The sequence below is a fragment of the Apium graveolens genome, chromosome 11, assembly GCF_009905375.1.
Source record: "Apium graveolens cultivar Ventura chromosome 11, ASM990537v1, whole genome shotgun sequence".
In the NCBI taxonomy this organism is placed as follows: domain Eukaryota; kingdom Viridiplantae; phylum Streptophyta; class Magnoliopsida; order Apiales; family Apiaceae; genus Apium; species Apium graveolens.
The window spans coordinates 97,830,737-97,851,631 of NC_133657.1; the positions used below are offsets into that span (position 1 = coordinate 97,830,737).

Consider the following 20,895-nt stretch of genomic DNA (forward strand, 5'->3'; position numbering starts at 1 on the left):
TTACCCTTTCTTGGGCAGTTGCTTTTTGTCCTCTGCTTCATGTGATGGCTCCGGCACCTGCATATCTTCAGTGAGCTGGAAAAGACTCTCAGTGTACATGTACGAACTAAAAATATCTGGAATCTCACGAAAAATAACATTTTTAACTGCCTTGTTTTTAGGGTTGTACCACACTAGCCTTGCGCTAGCCACCTGCAAAAGAACGTCCTGGTGACTCTTTGAATATGTGAGAGCTCTACAGTTAATACGTCCAAGTACACTGGGGTCCACTGAAAATTCCTTGGACCAAACATTTTCCTTCCCGTGGTTATTCATTAACAACACATCCACACGACGGTTTAGCACCACTTCCATACGAGGGTCGTAGTTGTAGTACTCAAGAATGCAAAGGATGCCTTCTAAGGTTGCCAGTGTCCTTGGGATGTCAGAGTCGTCCCAAACAAAATCTGCAACCACTGTGAATAGTTCGAGCCCGAGACCAAAACTAAGGACAACGGAGGAGCTATATTGTACATCACTTGCCAGCCAATAGAGAGCACCACTTGCAAACTTTCCCCATGTGTCCATGAAACTAATGTTCCCTGTAGCCAAAACACTCTGAATCTTAGTCCACGAGTTGTTTTTAAGGCTGTACACTATGGCCATAAGGCCAAAAAACTTGCTACTCTTTGCAATCTTGACAACCTTGTAATCATCACGGAGATGATCATACCCAAAGCCAGATACACACTTTTCTATTTTGATAAAACAAGACGGAAATTCAACTGGTACAAGGGGCAACCTTTTGCACTTCCTGGTAGAAGGATTCAATAGATAGATAATATTCGAATATTTTACCCACAAGCATACTAAGCCATTAGCCGAACCGACCAATTCAGCATTGAAGAGAAGAGTCTTCAGGGGATCATTTATTTCAACAGCAGCAGCAACAACATCATTCAGAGACTCATAATCAACCAATACAATGTTTTCAAATCCTTTGATAATGATACCACCACTATTCATGTCAATGGATGCTTTATGATGTTTTTGAACAAAGTAAGTGCTATCAATAATAGAACACCATTGTTTCGATACACATCTACACAGAAGAAGAGTCTTGACAGGGAGTAGACATAATATTTCACCGATCAACTCGCAAGGAAGTGCCATTAAAAAAGATCTATGTTTGTTTTAAAGGGTTATATGTAGTCCAAGGATACTAATCACAAGACTATATCTCAATTTAGTTATTACCTAAATATTATGATCCTTTAAATACTCAGATCCCGTGTCTGTTTTGCTCGAAAAAATATAGGTCCCGGATTTGGTGGTTGCAGACTGTTAAGTAGCGATCACTCTAAAACCTTAGTTAAGAGATGAAAACCCAAACAGTATCTTAAACTCTTTAGCACAGACCATATTAAAGTACTATAGCATAGTAAAGTGAATTACCTATCAGCTTTCAGGCGAAATTGCAGCTGCCGGAATACGAGTCCTAATACGGTGGTTGCAAAGTGACTTTGGTGGATTGTAACGATTGAGTTGATAAGTGGAGCGGTCTGGTCTGCATGTGTTCCTTGAACCTTCTGTTAAGTTTTTTAAGGTAAGCTGGTAAATGATGGGAAAGTCAAGCATGTAGTGAATTTGGTTTGTGACATTTGATGATAAAAACCTAATTTCTATATAAGATATAATACCCTGCAACATTTTAATTGCTTGAGAATTTTAAAGGATAAGAGGTCTCATTCAGTATTCCAAAATGCTAACAAATATTATGACGTTATTAATAAAATTAAATAACTATCAAATATAGATTCGATAAAATTAAATAAATTTAGACACATTTCAGAGTTTCAGTTCCATGTAAAATTGGTTTATCAACACCTGAGCCTTGGCGAGAACTGAGAACTAAGAATCTCTAACTACACTGCATGTTGCTAAAGGAATATTAACAGAACATTGGCTGCTTTTCTTGACAACTCTCACACTACCTTTTTTTCCCTTTAAACCACCAAGTGTAACCCACGATTTTACTTACTTATTATTTATTATAATTTTTGATAGTGCTTCATAAAGCAAGAGAAAGCAAATAGTTTTAAAAGACTCGGTGCACAAGAAATGTGAATTGAAAGAAAAATCATTACAGGATTCAGCGAATACAGATTTATTTGGAACTAGGATTTTCACAAGTATGATTTTGTTTATTAATTTAATTAACTTCTTATTATAATTATTTGAGAGATTTATCACGATTCAGTTTGATGTAAGCAGATGATACTGAAATTGTCTATCAAATTTTTTTATTCTCATTATAATGATGAGGTACAATAATTAACAGAGCACATTTGACCAAATAAACGGAAACAAGGCCACACAAATCTAGACATAAATCTCCAGAGATGATTGTTGATAATATACAGAAGAAAGTGATGAAAGAACAAGTTTTAAATTGTCAGCTCATATCTAGTCTAACATAATAGAACTAACAAATGGACGTTTGTTACGAGCACAATATTCTCTCTAATATAAAATATAAGGGAGAAACAAATCTCTATCATGAATTCAACTACACAGTCTCTCTCTAATTTGTTAGTTAATGACAATATGTAGGAAAGAAAAACAACACATTATTCTTCTTCTTCAAGTTTTAAAAGCTTTGATATAATCAGTAGATAGTTGCAACTTGTAATTAGTAATACTTCATTTTAATGGCAAATGTTTAGTATTAAAGACCAGTTAAGCTTCCACAGTTCTTAGTTTTAACATGGTATTAGAGCGATGTTTGCGATCTTGATAGCGATGTTCTTCGATCTTCGACCTCCGATTTTCATTTCTTCTTAAGTTCTTCAATGGCGGTTAGTGTATCAGTGCAACATATCTCATTTTTCGCTCTCTTGATATTTTTCCTGCGTTTATTGATTGTTGATATTAGTTGCTATGAATCGATCAATATGAAATTTCATCATTTTGCTTGTTACTGTTCATGTTATCCTGAAACTCTTGAAAGTTAGTTACGTTGATTTCTTCTGATTGATTAAACACACATCTACTTGTTTTTGCTTATTCTTCTTTCATTGATATGATAATTGTCAATTGATCACTTTCTTCTCGAACATTTCTTGAATTGCCTTGATTGTGTTTCAACATCAATTCTTTCTTGACCTTTTCTTCTTCATTGCAAAATATTTCCTCTTCGATTGAGAACATTACATAAAATCAAACTCAAGAAAATCATATTGATCCTTTACAAAATCCCGTGTCACCATATTACATTCATCTTTCTGATAATTCAGGAATGAAACTTGTTTCCATTAAGTTTGATGAAAAAGGATATACAGATTGGAAATGGTCAATGTTAATCAATTTGTCCGCTAAGAATAAAATAGGATTTGTATATGGAATTATAACAAAATCATATGTTGTAACTGATGTTAGCTATAAGGCATGAGATAGATGCAATAATATGATGATATCCTAGATTTTTGGAGTACTTGATCAGGACATTGCAAGAAGTGTGTTATATTTCAATACGGCTAGAGATATATGGGTAAATCTTGAGGAGAGATATGGCTAATCATTTGGCACAATGTTATTCTCATTGCAGCAGACTTTGTATAAGATGAAACAAGATAAGATAGTATATCTAGCTATTACAATAAGATGAAGATGATCTGGGATCAACTTGATGGAATTGATCCAATTCAAGCTTGTACATGTGCTAATTGTACTTGTAATGTGAGAACAAAGTTGTTGAAATCACAAGAGGACAGAAGACTAGTTGAATACTGGTTTTGAGGCCATAAGAGGGGAGTATTCTGGTGATGAATCCTCTTCCATCAATTTCTCATGTTTACAGACTGCTTCTACAAGAAGAAAATCCATAAAGCTGTCTCAAGGAGCATTTGGTGGAACAGTTAGTGGGAATTTTATGAATTTTGCTGCCAACTATAACAGATTTCTTAATGATAAGTAAATGCCACCAACTGGTTTTGGTAACAGACAGATGAGAAGTTCAAATGAAATGATGAGAGGAAAGAGTAAATATTTCTGTGATCACTGCAAGATGCATGTACATTCTGTTCAAAGATGTTTTAAAATACATGAATATCCACCTAATCTCAGAAATGATAGAGACTGGAGAGTAGCAGCAAAGCTCATTTAGGCATTGAAGATGATAAGATTGATAGAGGAACAAGTTCTGAGAATGAAAATATAGGCTTCACACTAGCTCAGTATGCACAGTTACTCCAGCTTCTAGGAAATGACAATTTACCAGATTCATCTAGCAATAATATGAAAGAAAAAGATGCACATGTAACAGGTAAATTGTGTTTATTTTCAACAACAACAACCACATGGATAATGGATAGTGGAGAAGCAAACCATATGTGCTCTGATTTAAATCTCTTTTCATAATACAAAGTGAAATAAAATTATGGGAGTTTTATAACAATTCCAAATGGAAAACATGTTTTGATTACTCATGTTGGCATTGTAAAACTCAGAAATAATATTATCCTAAAAGATGTATTATTTGTTCCTGATTTCAAGTTTAACTTGATATCAATACCGAAGTTATGCAGAGATCTCAATAGCATGGTTACTTTTACTAATGACAAGTGTTTTCTCCAGACACAATCAATGACTCAACAACTTCTTGGTAGCTTAAAAAATGGTCTTTATAATCAGGAAGAAGAACCTCAATCATCACACATGTCTTCTGCTAATTCTACATCTGTATCAATGGTCAATGAAGATGAAACCAAAGTCAAATTATGGCACCTCAGGATGTGACACTTACCAGTTGTAAATCTACATCACCTCAATGATATTTTTTCTAAGCCTTGTAAACTAGATCATATATGTCAAATCAGTCCAACAACAAATAAAGTAAGGAGTCCTTTTCAGGATAGCAGACTAGAGCTGCTGCATTTGGATGTATATGGATCTTTTAAGGAACCTACTTATAATAATTTTAAATACTTTGCAATCATTGTAGATGATTTTTCTAGAATGTGCTGAGTGTTTTTTGATGAAGTTGAAGTCTAATTTTTTTTTACAGTTCTTGATGAATTTCTTATTTACACTAAGAATCAATATGATTGTTATATTAAAAATATCAAAACTGGTAATGCTATAGAGTTGTGTGAAGAAGAGATGAAGAAATTGTAATAAAGGGATTCAACATCATAAAATTTGTGTTTACATTCCTCAACATAATGAAGTGGTTAAAAGGAAGTATCATAAATCTATACCACATATGTTCATTGGTTATCCTATTGGTCAAAAGGGTTTTAAGGTTCTCAACACTGGAACTTTACAAATTCATGTTTCTAGAGATATCACTTTCTATGAGCATCATTTTCCCTTTTATATTAAATCATCATCATCCTCATCTTTGATTCTTCTCATTGTTACTGATTATTCTGATTTTATTGACTTACCATAAGTTTTCCTTTCTACTAATATCAATAATTTTTCTGAATCCAATACACATGAATTATCAGACATTTTTTCACAAGATTTTGACTATGTTAATGATGTTAATAATACTGATTCTACCGAGTATCCTATAGTAAGAAGAAGTACATAATCATCCAAACCACCAGTCTTGATGAATGATTTCATTTATAACTTGAGTCAAATTGACATTCCTATTCATGAGCACTGGTGCAATTTGGTATCTTTTAATCATATTGCCTGTTAAATTTCTTTTGCTTCTTGCCCTACTGAACTAACTACATATGAGGAAGCTGCATCAAATCCTTATTGGGAAGAAGCGATGGACAAAGAATTGAAGGATTTACAGGATACCTATACATGAGATATGGTTACTTTACCTACATGGAAGAAACCAATTGGATGTAAATGGGTGTACAAGGTGAAGCTCAAGGCAGATGGTTCAATGGAAAGATTTAAAGCAATGTTAGTTTTTAAAGGGTATAATCAAAAGTAGGGGATTGACTATGAGGAAATATTTTCTCCCGTAGTTAAAATGACAACAGTAAGGTGTTTACTAACTATAATTGCTAATAGATGATGGTTGTTACATCAACTTGATGTCAACAATGTATTCTTGCATAAAGATCTAGCTGATGAAGTGTACACGGTTCCTCCTGTTGGCTTTCCAAATCCTGACAATAAAGTTTGCAAATTTATTAAATCACTGTACAGATTGAAACAGGCCTCTAGGTAGTGGTTTGCTAAGTTGGTGGGGGAATTACTACTTAGGGGATTGGTACAGTCAAAGAATGATTACTCTCTTTTTATCAAGAAATTTGGAAATAATATGACTGTTGCTACTGTGTATGTTAATGATATCATCTTAACATGAGATGATTCATTGGAAATCAACTTACTAAAACATCATTTGGATATTACATTCAGTATTAAGGATTTAGGAAGATTAAGCTTCTTTTTAGGAATAAAAATTCAATATCTTGATAAAGGGATTTCTATGTCACAAAGAAGTTTACAGTAGAACTGCTGAGTGGGTCTGGAATAAGCAAGTTAAAGACACTAGCTACTCCATTACTACAAAATCTGAAATTACAGGCAAACAAGGAGAATTATACCATGATCCAAGTTATTACAGATGCATGGTAGGGAAAGTTGAATTTTCTGACTCATACAAGACCTGATCTTTTATTCATTGTGCAATATTTGAGTCAGTACATGCAAAGTCCCAGGGTTCCACATTATGAAGCATTGATTCATACATTGCACTATGTATCTGGAATAGCAGGATAATGTATAATTCTTAACTCAAGTGATCAGTTCATACTTCAAGAATTCTCATATTCTGGCTGGGGAGCTTGTATATATTTTAGAAGATCCATCTCTGGCTACTTGATGAAGTTGGGAACTCACATGTAAGATGGAAGTCAAAGAAACAGAGAGTCGTGTCAAAGAGCTCAGCTAAAGCAGAATATAGGTCTATGTCTGCAGCTGCATCAGAAATTAGTTGGCTAGTAAGGTTGTTACATGAACTCAATATGCAAAGCTTGTATTGCATTGTGATAACCAAAGTGCAATACATATTGTTAAGAATCCAGTGCATCATGAGTGAACATAATACATTGAAATAGATGTGCATTTTATCAGAAAAAAAGTCTCGGAGGGATTGATACAGATTACTTATCTACCAACTACAAGTCAACTAAAAGATGTGTTTACAAAGATACTACCTTCAGGACAATTTAAAGATTTGATGAACAAAATGAGAATGAATGAATGTCATTTCAGTTTGAGGGGGAATGTTTACAATATACAGAACAAAAAAAGTGATGAAAGAACAAGTTCTAAACTGCTAGCTCATGTCTAGTCAGCATAATACAACTAACAAATGGTGACAGCTGGAAGAAGTTTGTTACAAGCAAAATATTCTCTCTAATAGAAAATACAAGAGAGAAACAAATCTGTATCAATCTCTCCAAGAATTTATCTCTGATAAAATGCACATCTATTTCAATGTATTCTGTTCACTCATGATGCACTGGATTCTTAATAATATGTATTGCACTTTGGTTATCACAATGCAATACAAGCTTTGCATATTGAGTTCATGTAACAACCTTAGTAGCCAACTAATTTCTGATGCAGCTGCAGACATAGACCTATATTCTTCTTTAGCTGAGCTCTTTGACACGACTTTCTATTTCTTTGACTTCCATCTTACATGTGAGTTCCCAACTTCATCAAGTAGCTAGAGATGGAACTTCTAAAATCTATACAAGCTCCCCAGTCAAAATATGAGAATTCTTGAAGTGTGATATGATCATTTGAGTTAAGAATTATACATTATCCTGCTATTCCAGATACATAGTACAATGTATAAATCAATGCTTCATAATATGGAACCCTGGGACTATGCATGTACTGACTCAAATATTGCACAGTGAATAAAAGATCAGGTCTTGTATGAGTCAGAAAAATCAACTTTCCTACCATGCATCTGTAATAACTTGGATCATGATATAATTCTCCTTGTTTGCCTGTAATTTCAGATTTTGTAGTAATGGAGTATACCTTCAGGACAATTTAAAGATTTGCTGCACAAAATGGGAATGAATGAATGTCATTTCAGTTTGAGGGGGGATGTTTACAATATACAGAACAAAGAGAGTGATGAAAGAACAAGTTCTAAACTGCTAGCTCATGTCTAGTCAGAATAATACAACTAACAAATGGTGACAGCTGGAAGAAGTTTGTTACAAGCAGAATATTCTCTAATAGAAAATACAAGAGAGAAACAAATTTGTATCAATCCCTCCAAGACTTTATCTCTGATAAAATGCACATATATTTCAATGTATTATGTTCACTCATGATGCACTGGATTCTTAACAATATGTATTGCACTTTGGTTATCATAATGCAATACAAGCTTTGCATATTGAGTTCATGTAACAACCTTAGTAGCCAACTAATTTCTGATGCAGCTGCAGACACAGACCTATATTCTGCTTCAGCTGAGCTCTTTGATATGACTCTCTGTTTCTTTGACTTCCATCTTACATGTGAGTTCCCAACTTCATCAAGTAGCCAGAGATGGATCTTCTAAAATCTATACAAGCTCCCCAGTCAGAATATGAGAATTCTTGAAGTGTGATCTGATCACTTGAGTTAAGAATTATACATTATCCTGCTATTCCAGATACATAGTGCAATGTATGAATCAATGCTTCATAATGTGGAACCCTGGGACTATGCATGTACTGACTCAAATATTGCACAGTGAATAAAAGATCAGGTCTTGTATGAGTCAGAAAAATCAACTTTCCTACCATGCATCTGTAATAACTTGGATCATGATATTATTCTCCTTGTTTGCCTGTAATTTCAGATTTTGTAGTAATGGAGTATACCTTCAGGACAATTTAAAGATTTGCTGCCCAAAATGGGAATGAATGAATGTTATTTCAGTTTGAGGGGGAATGTTTACAATATACAGAACAAAGAGAGTGATGAAAGAACAAGTTCTAAACTGCTAGCTCATGTCTAGTCAGAATAATACAACTAACAAATGGTGACAGTTGGAAGAAGTTTGTTACAAGCAGAATATTCTCTAATAGAAATACAAGAGAGAAATAAATTTGTATCAATCCCTCCAAGACTTTATCTTTGATAAAATGCACATCTATTTCAATGTATTTTGTTCACTCATGATGCACTAGATTCTTAACAATATGTATTGCACTTTGGTTATCATAATGCAATACAAGCTTTGCATATTGAGTTCATGTAACAACCTTAGTAGCCAACTAATTTCTGATGCAGCTGCAGACATAGACCTATATTCTGCTTCAGCTGAGCTCTTTGACACGACTCTCTGTTTCTTTGACTTCCATCTTACATGTGAGTTCCCAACTTCATCAAGTAGCCAGAGATGGGTCTTCTAAAATCTATACAAGCTCCCCAGTCAGAATATGAGAATTCTTGAAGTGTGATCTGATCACTTGAGTTAAGAATTATACATTATTTTGCTATTCCAGATACATAGTGCACTGTATGAATCAATGCTTCATAATGTGGAACCCTGGGACTATGCATGTACTGACTCAAATATTGCACAGTGAATAAAAGATCAGGTCTTGTATGAGTCAGAAAAATCAACTTTCCTACCATGCATCTGTAATAACTTGGATCATGATATAAATCTCCTTGTTTGCCTGTAATTTCAGATTTTGTAGTAATGGAATATACCTTCAGGATAATTTAAAGATTTGCTGCACAAAATGGGAATAAATGAATGTCATTTCAATTTGAGGGGGAATGTTTACAATATACAGAACATAGAGAGTGATGAAAGAACAAGTTCTAAACTCCTAGCTCATGTCTAGTCAGCATAATACAACTAACAAATGGTGACAGCTGGAAGAAGTTTGTTACAAGCAGAATATTCTCTCTAATAGAAAATACAAGAGAGAAACAAATCTCTCTCATAAATTTAACTACACAGTCTCTCTGTCTCTAGTTTGTTAGGTAGTGAGAATATGTATGAAAGAAAACAACATAATATTCTTCTTCTTCAAGCTTCAGAAGGTTTGAGGTAATCCCATAATACTTCATTTTAATGGCAAATGTTTAGTATTAAAGTGTTAGGAATATGCTGTGTACTTGATGATAACTTGAACAAAACACTTAGTAGATTTTAATTAAGTGTAATTGTAGCATTCAACGGATGATCATTTCAACATCCGTTGAAAGAGTAACTTATGTAACAATAAGTTTAGTAGCACATTCCTGCATATCAAGATAGCTTAGTGAAATAGATGTTATAGAATGTATTGGTTATGTTGACTACCAGATTGATATGCAAATTAGGTTGGTTAATTATAAATATCAGATGCCTTGTAATCTTGCATAAATGAAATGGAGTTAACTGTCAAGAAAACAGTCTCAACGGATGTTTCATAAAGTTTCAACGGATGATCAACTAAAACTTCAACAGGTGATTCACATAGTCTTAACGGATGATCAACCAAAGTTTCAACGGATGATCAACCAAAGTTTCAACGGATGATTCAATAAAGCTTCAATGGATGTTCAAATTCAAAAGAGCAGTTGATAGTGACTTGATAGTCACATGCGTTGATTGTATGCAAATGAAATGTGGCAGCCTATTTGCAGGGTTTAGAGAAAAAGAAGCATTTCCATTTCCATGCTAAACAGAAGATAGTCAAAGATGCTGGATTGAGAAATGAAGAAGCATGAAATTAGACTTGAAATGTTTTTTTCTTATTTACTTGTCTTTTTATCATGTAACTTGGTGGTATATAAACCAAGTATAGCAAGTTGAATAGTTTTAAAAAAAAGGAAGTAAGCATTTTACCTGAGAAATAGATAAGGCAAAATCTGTGAAGAATTTCTCTGTTCTTGTTGTTCAACTTGTAAGCAGCTGTGTACATTTTGTAACATAGAGTTCTCTACTTAATATATATCTATGGTGGACAAGTTAAATCAACCAGAAAGTTTTTAAGTACTTGTATTTAAATACTTTGTGTTTTGATTTCTACACTACTTTCATTCCACACCATTGCTAATCAAACACAGTTATTTATTTATAGAAGAACTACTCTTAAAATAAAAAAGAAGCCAGAATTCCATTCAAGCCCCCTTCTTTAATTCTTGTTTAGATTATTTGGGAATAACAATTGGTATCAGAGCAAGTTCTTGAAGAACAAAGAGTTTAAAGATCACAACAACTAATAAGATGAGCAAAAAGGATGTTGGAGTAAAGATTCCATTTCTGGACAAAGACAACTATCACCATTGGAAGGTGAAGATGCACCTGCATCTCCTATCTCAAGATGAAGCATATGTGGACTGTATTGAGAAAGGTCCACATGTCCCTATGAGAGCTGCTACAGGAAATGAAGCATATGTCCGAAAGCCTAGAGTAGAATGATCTGATCCAGAAATTGAACAAGTTCGTAAGGATAAAAAGGCCATAAACATTTTTTTAATGGTGTTGATGGTGACATGTTTGACAACATCATAAACTGCAAAACTGCTAAGGATGTCTGGGAAACTATTCAAGTTATATGTGATGGAACTGAGCAGGTAAGGGAAAATAAAATGCAACTCTTGATTCAGCAATATGAGTATTTTCATAGTAAAGAAAGTGAGTCACTCACTGATATATTTAGTATATTTCAAAAGCTACTAAATGATCTAAAGTTGCATGGAAGAATCTATCAAAGAAATGACTCAAACCTCAAATTTCTTAGATCTCTACCAAAGGATTGAAAACCCATGACAGTCTCACTAAAAAACTCTCAGGACTACAAGGAATTCACCTTGAATAGACTGTATGGAATTCTAAAGACCTATGAGCTTGAAATGGAGTAAGATGAGAAACTGGAGAAAGGAAGAAAGAAAGGAGGGTCCATTGCATTAGTTGTTGAGCAAGAAAAGGAGAAGGAGATAAAGGTTGAAGCTGTTGAATCTGCATCAAACCCTAGAGTTTGTGAAGGCAAAGAAAAAGGGCTAGTAGCTGAACATGAAGACCAGCTAGTCAAGATGACATGGATGACATAGATGGGCATCTTGATTTTCTGTCCAGGAGATTTGCCAAGCTCAAATTCAACAAGAATTTTGGAGCAGCCAAGTCTAATAGAAACATGGTTGATAAGTCTATATTCAAATGTTTCAAGTGTGGCTTGGCTGGACATTTTTCTAGTGAATGCAGAAAGTCTGATTCTGGTAAAAAGAAGTTTGAGGCTGTTGATTACAAACAGAAATATTTTGAGTTACTCAAATTAAAGGAACGGGCTTTTATCACACAGAAAAATGGCTGGGCTGCAGATGGATTAGAAGATGATGAAGATACAAACTATGTCAATCTAGCACTTATGGCCAAATCAGATGAAACAGAGGTCTATTCATCAAGTAATCAGGTAATTACGACTGATCTATCACATTTTTCTAAAGCTGAGTGTAATGATGCCATAAATGACATGTCTACTGAATTATATCATTTGCGTGTTACACTCAAATCTCTCACTAAAGAAAACACGAATCTTAAAGAGAATAATCTGTTTTTAAGTGAAAGAATACTGTGTTAGAAACTCAATTTGTTGAGTTTGAAAAACTGAAAATAGAATGCAAGATTGCCAAAGATGAATTGACCGAATCCCTAAAGAAAGATGATATTTAAAGAAAGCAGCTTGAACGAGAACATGAAGTAATTAAGGCATGGAAATCATCTAGAGATTTCCATGCTCAAATTACTAAAGTTCAAGGTATAGAATCTTTCTGTGATGCAGTCTGGAAAAAGAACAAGGAGAAGCTTGATTCCAATCTGGTTTAAGGACTTTCAACGGATGTGGATTCGACGGAGGATGAAAATTATCCATCGAATAATCAAAAGGATTATCCGTTGAAAGACAATGAGAGACATCCGTTGAGTGTAAGTAAACCAGTCTGAAAAAGCTAAGCTAGCTAAATCACATGAAAAATATGGATCAGTTTCTAAGAATTTTATTCCAGGAGAAACAAGTCAAGTGAAACAAAACAAGAGAGTCAATGTAAGGCATCTGTCTATTAAGCAATTAAATGATAGATTCGAGAAAATTGAAGTGAGAACAGAGTCTAAAAGGAAAAGTAATAGAATGGGAAGTAGGAATCAACAAACATAATAACTACACACGTGATAAATATGCACCAAGAAAAATCCGTGTTAAGTGTGGTAGTGTTAATTATTTGTCTGTTAATTGCAAACTTGCGATGCCTGCTTCCATGTCTGCACCTCCTTCATTTTCCTGTATGCCTACAATGCCTGTGAATGTTATGCCTTCACATAATTTGAATGCACAGTTTGCTAATATGCCATTTGCACAAAATCCTTACTATGCTGCATTTAGTATGCCACAAATTGTAATTAGCATGCCATACTGGAATACCATATTTTCACAAAATATGCCTTTCCATGTGAATCAGCATGTGCATGATAATTCTGCAATGATGAATGGTTTTAAGGGTTCTACTCAATTGACCAAGGATGAACTTCAAATGCCCAAGTCAAATGAGGACAAACCTAAGAAACCTAAGAAAAAGGCTAACAAAACAGGACCCAAGGAAACTTGGGTACAAAAATCAACTTGATTTAATTTTGTTGTGTACAGGGAAACATAAAGAATCTTTGGTATTTAATAGTGGGTGCTCAAGGCACATGACTGGAGATTCTACCCTACTCACTTAGTTCAAGGAAAGAGCTGGCCCAAGTATTACTTTTGGAGATGACAGCAAGGGTTATACAGTAGGATATGAATTGATTTCAAAAGATAATGTCATCATTGAGGAAGTCGCTCTAGTGGATGGACTCAAACACAATTTGTTGAGTATCAGTCAGCTTTGTGATAAGGGCAACTCAGTAATATTTAATTCTGAAGCCTGTGTTGTGACCAACAAGAAAAACTATAAAGTGGTTCTTATTGAAGTAAGAAAAGGAAATATGTATTTAGCTGACTTTAACTCATCTAATGCAGAATTTGTCACTTGTCTATTTAGCAAGACAAGACAAGATGAAAGTTGGCTGTGGAACAAAAAGTTGTCCCACCTTAACTTCAAGGCTATGAATGAGCTAGTCAGGAAAGATTTAGTAAGAGGAATTCCACAGGTGGAATTATCCAAGGATGGTTTGTGCGATGCTTGTCAGAAAGGAAAAAAGATCAAGGCATCATTCAGAAAGAAGCTTGATTCAACAATTGAAGAACCTTTGCAACTACTACAGATGGACTTATTTGGACCAGTCAATGTATTGTCTCTCTCAAGGAAAAAATACTGTCTAGTTATTGTGGATGATTTCTCAAAGTTCTCTTGGACTTTTTTTTCTAAAGTATAAAGATGAAACTAGTGAAATCATCATCAATCACATAAGACAAGTCAACAACCATCCTGATTTCAAAGTATGAAGAATCAGGAGTGACAATGGAACTAAGTTCTAGAATTCTATGATGAGACTATTTTTGAAGAGAATGGGATCATGCATGAGTTTTCAGCAGCAAGAACCCCACAACAAAATGGAGTGGTGGAAAGGAAAAAAAGGTCTCTTATTAAAGCTGCAAGAACAATGCTAGAAGAATCAAAATTACCAATATATTTCTGGGTAGAAGCTGTAAATACCGCATGCTACACTCAGAATATTTCTTTGGTTAATCAAGCAAAATGCATGACACCCTACCAATTGTTCAAGAACAGGAAGCCAACATTAAACTTTCTTCATGTATTTGGTTGTAAATGCTATATCTTAAGGAATTAAACTGATCAACATGGAAAGTTTGATGCCAAAGCTGGTGAAGGAATCTTTGTTGGATATGCAGTTGGAAAAGCATACAGAGTCTACAATCTCAGAACCAACATTGTTATGTAATCTATACATGTTGTGTTTGATGATAAAAAGATTGAAGGACTTCAAGATGAATATTTCCATGAAAGCCTCAAATTTGATAATGTTGAGATGATTAGTGATGATAGTGATGATGAAAGTGATAAAGAACCAATGTCTAAGGACAATGCAGAAAAATCTATAACTAATGAAGCACACAATTCAACATCCATCGAAAGACCAAGTGCATCATCCGATGAAAGATAATCTGCATCATCCATCTGAAGCCAAAGAGAAATATCTGTTGATCCATCAATGGGAGTTGAAAGTCAAGTTAGATCACTATCAGAAAGAACTCTAATTTCTAGTTAAAGATCCATAAACTCAGGGGAGTTTCTGACAATCAAAACTCTATCACACATCAAGACAACAATGAGGCCTCTTCATCTAGAGCTAATCTACCTCAAAAGAGAAGATGGACTAAAGATCACCCATTTGAACTGATAATTGGTGATGCATCCTCAAGAGTGCAAACAAGAAAAGCAACTCAAGAGGAATGTCTATATAGCAGCTTTCTATCTCAGGAAGAACCTAAAAAGGTAGAAGAAGCTCTGTTGGATCCTGATTGGGTTTTAGCAATGCAGGAAGAGTTAAACCAATTTGAAAGGAATAAGTTTGGAAGATGGTAACCAAGCCTAAAGAAAAGAACTCTATTGATACCAAGTGGGTATTCATAAACAAGATGAATGAAAATGGCATAGTAGTCAAGAACAAAGCTAGATTGGTTGTTAAGGGCTATTGTCAACAAGAAGGGATTGATTTTGATGAAACCTTTGCTCCTATTGCAAGACTTGAATCCATCAGAATTTTCCTAGCCTATACAGCCCATGCCAATTTCAAGGTCTATCAAATGGATGTCAAAAGTGCTTTTCTAAATGGGGATTTGGAGGAGAAAGTTTATGTCAGTCATCCTTCTGATTTTGAAGACCCAAATTTTCCAGAGTATGTCTACTATCATTTGAAAGCACCTTATGGATTGAAGCAAGCACCTAAAGTCCGGTATGATACTCTGTCAAAGTTTCTCTTAGAAAATCACTTCACTAGAGATACTGTTGATAAAACCTTATTCTTTATAAATGTTAATGGCTCTAGTATACTTGTTCAAATTTATGTAGATGATATTATATTTGGCTCTACAAATGAAAAACTTTGCAAAAAGTTTTCCAAATTTATGCAAAGTAAATATGAAATGAGCATGATGGGGGAACTAACTTACTTTCTTGGTTTACAAGTTAAGCAAGTTAGTGATGGAATATTCATTGGTCAAACCAAATATATTTATGATCTTTTGAAAAAGTTTGACTTAATGGATTGCACATCTGCAAAAACTCCCATGACCACTGCAACTAAACTTGAATTAAACACTACTGAAAAGTCTGTGGATACTTCAAGCTATAGAGGCATGGTTGGATCACTTTTATATTTAACAGCCAGTAGGCTAGATATAATGTTTGCTACATGTCTTTGTGCTAGATTTCAAGCTGATCCTAGAGAATCTCAATTGGTAGCTATTAAGAGAATTTTCAGATATCTCAAATGAACACCAAAACTTGGCATTTGGTATCCTAGATATTCTTGTTTTGATCTAACTGGTTACTCAGATTCAGATTATGCAGGTTTTAAAATTGATAGAAAAAGTACAACAGGAACCTGTCAGTTTCTAGGAAATAAGCTAGTATCTTGGTTCAGTAAGAAGTAAAATTCAGTTTCTGCTTCTACAACTGAAGCTGAATATATTGTTGCTTCTACAACTTGCAGACATCTTTACCAAGCCACTTGATGAATCCACCTTCACTAGGTTGGTCAGTGAGTTGGGTATGCTTAATTACTCTTAATCTATTTTGATGTCTAAGCAAATTGAAATGCAACCAGAGTGAAAGTTGATATTTCCTTTCTATGATAAATTTTTGACTAAGTCAGAATTTGTATCTCAATGAATGTTTATTATCTGTTGAAAATGAATATCTGTTGAATTATATCATCCGTTGAAGTATCAATTATTACTCTGGGCAATTTTATCATTATTTGTCGAATTACACTCAATCTTAGCCGTTGATTTTGAGCATTATCTGTCGAATTTACTTACAGTATGTATGTATATTTCAACGGATAATCTCATAATTGTGGCAGTTATCCTTATTTTAAATGGCTATTTTTGGCTAATTTGATTAGTCACTTTATTTTACTTTTAACTTTTTGACAGTTTATTTTTTGAGATAGTATAAAAGCTAATTTCATTTATATTCTTTACTTTTATCTTTCTCAAGGAAATTTCTCTAACTTCTTCTTCCCAAAAGCAAAAACTCTCTTTCTGCAACTAATCTCAATCACAGAATTGGTACCCGTAGTCAAAATTATGTCCTCAACTGGGTTCGTCTATGAAAATAATAACTTTGTGGCTTTGGTGAACAAGCAAATTCCGGCATCTGAAGACATCACAAGATGATGGACTTCATACTGAACTGCAAATTGAGCTATGGTATGCTTGAGTCCCCAACCATTTACTGTGAAGTTGTTGAGGAAATCTGGACTACAACAGTGTTCAACTCAAAGGAAAAAACTATTACCTTCACTCTCAAAGGTAATGAACACTGTGTTAACTATGATGCAATTGAAGAGTGCTTTAAATTTCCTGAAAATAATACACTTGCTCCACACACAGATACTGATGTGAGTAACATGCTAGTTTCTATGGGCTATGCTCTTGATGCCAATAAGTTAGGTGATGTTAGGAGACTGGGTCTGAGAAAAGAATGGAGTTTTCTGTGTGATTCATTTATCAAAGTGCTTTCTAGCTAAATTAGATGTTGCATCTTACTCACTTGCTCACATGCTTTACATGCTTCTTAGTGATAAGTACTTCAATTTCAGAACTTATGTCATATATGAGATAAGGAGTAAATTAGGGGATATTAAAAAAAGGTCTAAGAACATATATTATACTAGATTTTTCATGATGATAGCTAATTTTGTTTCTGAGAATCTCTCAATTGAGAACCCAACAAACAAGCTAGCTTGTTGGGTCCAAGAGAGGAGAATTATTGTTGATTTGAACAGGGAAAATCATCACAAGGATATTGCTCTTGTGTACATGCCAATCATGGAACAGCCTCAGGTTAAGTGAGGTAAATATTTCTGTCCCCACTACTTCTCAACCAACTATTTCTTTGTAAGCAACTGTGGCAATGGCATCTATGATAATGACCAAACAGATGCCTACCTAAGCCACAAAACCAAAGGTTTCCAAATCCAAATCAAAGAAAGCCCTCTCTAGTTTCTCTCAAAAGAAACTAGTTGAAAAATCCACTAAAAACCAATAGGGGAGTGTGAAGGGAGGTGAGGCTGGTGAGGGACAGGGTGAACATCAAAAAAGCACTAAGAATAAGGATGGAGAGGTGAGTGTACCCCGGCCTAACCACACTACAGTTTCCCAATAAACTGTAGTGCTGAATAAGGATATAAGCTCACTTCTAGTTGCATCCTCCCAAGAGGATGTAACTATTGAACAAAACTCTCAGCCAAGAGCACAAGTCAAAAGGGTTAGGGACACAAGCTCACCCCAAACTTATGCTAGAAAGAAGAAATCCAAGACATTTGGAGAAACACAGGGTGACACACTGTGCAAACTATAGTTAAAGACTCAGTTACAGCACCTTCTCAAATTCAGCTTGATGTGGCTCCTATAAATGTGGAGTCACAGCCAAAATATTTAATTATAGAAGCACATCACACACAAAACTCACCCACAAATTCCCTGGATGTAGACATGATCCATTCATCAATTCCTGATTCTCCATCTTTAACTCTCATGAAGAATCCAAAATCTACAGCAAGTGAGAATCATTTTTTAGATAATTTGTTGGCTCACTTGCCATTTCTTTCTGATTCTACTGAGAATACTGTGCAAAATCTCAAATCAATCACCACAGATTCTACAGTAGTTTATACTCCAAACTCTATCATTTCTACTATCTCGACGGATATTGTTCATCCATCGACTAGTGATTGTATCTCGACGGATGTGCTTAACAGTAGTCATCCGTTGACACTTCCAACTACTATTTTGACGGATGTTCCTCATCCGTTGAATATCACTGCATAGCTTCAAATTTAAACAAGTGTTACAAGTGCAGATGATTTAGTGATTGTACAATCACTTTTACGATTGAGGGAAGGGAGTTAAAAGAGTGAGAGGCTGAGTTGCTCTCAGGCAAAAGAAGAGGAAAAGAGTGAAAATCTGTAAGCTATTTCTTCCAGCTTGGAAAAAGTGAGTGAGTGGAGTCCCACCTTCGTAGATGAAGGTGAGGGTGTGAGGGTGGGAAGCCAAGGGGAGCCCTTGATGCAAGAAAAGAGATATAATGAGAGAAAAGCAGGTACAAAAGAATGGGAAGATCCCATTGTAAGTGAGTTAATAGATGTCAATGAGGCTGAAAAAAAACAGCTAATTTAGCAAGAGTATCAAGCTGTCTTAGACTCTGCTTCTTATGAAGCTGGGGCATTTACTCACTCTGTTTTAGCTTATCAAGTTTTGGCTGAACAGGATAATGTGGCCGCTGAAAGAATGCTCAACTTGGTGCACATTACTGCCTCTACGCAAAGGGCCAAGAATGCCATCAAAGTCATGCCACCCACAGCTGGTGATGATGTTGATTATCAAACTAGTGGTTCCGAAGATATTTTTAGGGATGAAGATGATGATGAAGGAGAGTGTTAGGTCCCGAATTATCGTAGAAGGGGGGGTTGAATACGATAATCACTAAATTAAAAATTCTTTCGAATCTTTAGCGGATATAGATTTAGTGTTCGGTTAGTGGTTCTGTGTTCTTGAGGTGAATAGTGTTTGGGAATATAAAACGAGGAACACAAGATATTCGGGGAAGTATATATTCATATATAAATCCGCGAGGGGTGTTGCTACACTCCGGTAAATAAATTAACCTGCTACAATCTAAGAACAATAAAGTTCCTAGATTCTACAATGATTTACAAATCAAATCCTATACAATGATCTAGCTTTTGTTTTTCTAAGGATTTAATTATAGGGTAACAATTATAATTCCCTTATAAATATACAAGAGTTAAATCAGGCATTATAACGTTACTCTGGTGAGAAGTTAAACGGATATCAATGTGCTGAGCTTCTCTGAGCTTCTCTGTATTCTCTTTGTTTATTATTTTCATCACCTCTCGTGAGAGAGAAGATGAACAGAACTACTTGACAATAATAATTTTGATTGTTATATATTCTGCTTCTCTCTGTAGAATTTCAATTCATTTGGACAGATGGCAGCTTTATGTCCACAAATATCCTTGAATTGCTGCTAGTAAATCAATGAATTTCATAACTCTTCTATGGTGACTTGAGCAACCTTCTATGGCGACCAGTGCCTCTGTAATGCTCTAAGGCGACTGCTGATGTTCTATGGCGACCATGTAAGCTCTATGGCGACCAGGTGAACTCTATGGCGACCAGGTGAACTCTATGGCGATCAGATAAGCTCTATGGAGACCAGGTAAAATTTTGAAGTTCTATGGCGACCAGCCAAGGCCCTATGGTGACTAGGTAGCCACTGTATCTTCTTCTATGACGACTAGGCTCTATGGCGACCACTGTGGTGTCTTAGAGAAATTCTCTATGGCGACCAGTTCTGTGGCGACCATAGATTGTCCTTGTATACACTTCTATGGCGACCAGAGTGAAGAATCTTCTCCCTTAGAATATTTTGCTTCTGTTTTGCCATTCTTCACTTTATTAACACTTTCTTCTGTAATTGAATTAAAATCCCTTCTTGTATACTAATGTTTGGTGCACTGGTCTGGTTCACAAACAACAAGCATTGAGAGAACCTAATTCAATTTGTCTTGTATTTCTGAGTTGATATAGATTGGTTGAATATCCATTGCTTCTAACACTGACCGTCAATAAATAATTATACTTTCACTGGAATCCTTTCTGGTACTTTAAACAGCGTCTTCATTGCTACTACAATCTTGAACACTTCATTCACTGTTCTTCACCGATG

At 34.9% G+C, this 20,895-nt stretch overlaps 1 protein-coding gene across 1 annotated transcript; it reads right to left on the minus strand.

Annotated features, from left to right (window-relative positions):
- On the minus strand, positions 1-1,005 carry LOC141695718 (F-box protein CPR1-like). Its single transcript, XM_074499945.1, has one exon. It carries the CDS (start codon positions 1,003-1,005, stop codon positions 1-3), a length of 1,005 nt encoding a protein of 334 aa, XP_074356046.1.
- Between the last annotated feature and the right edge of the window lie 19,890 nt (positions 1,006-20,895).

What these genes read in the sequence shown, in the direction of transcription:
- LOC141695718 (XM_074499945.1), bottom strand. Translation starts at nt 1,005, where the DNA reads ATGAATAGTGGTGGTATCATTATCAAAGGATTTGAAAACATTGTATTG.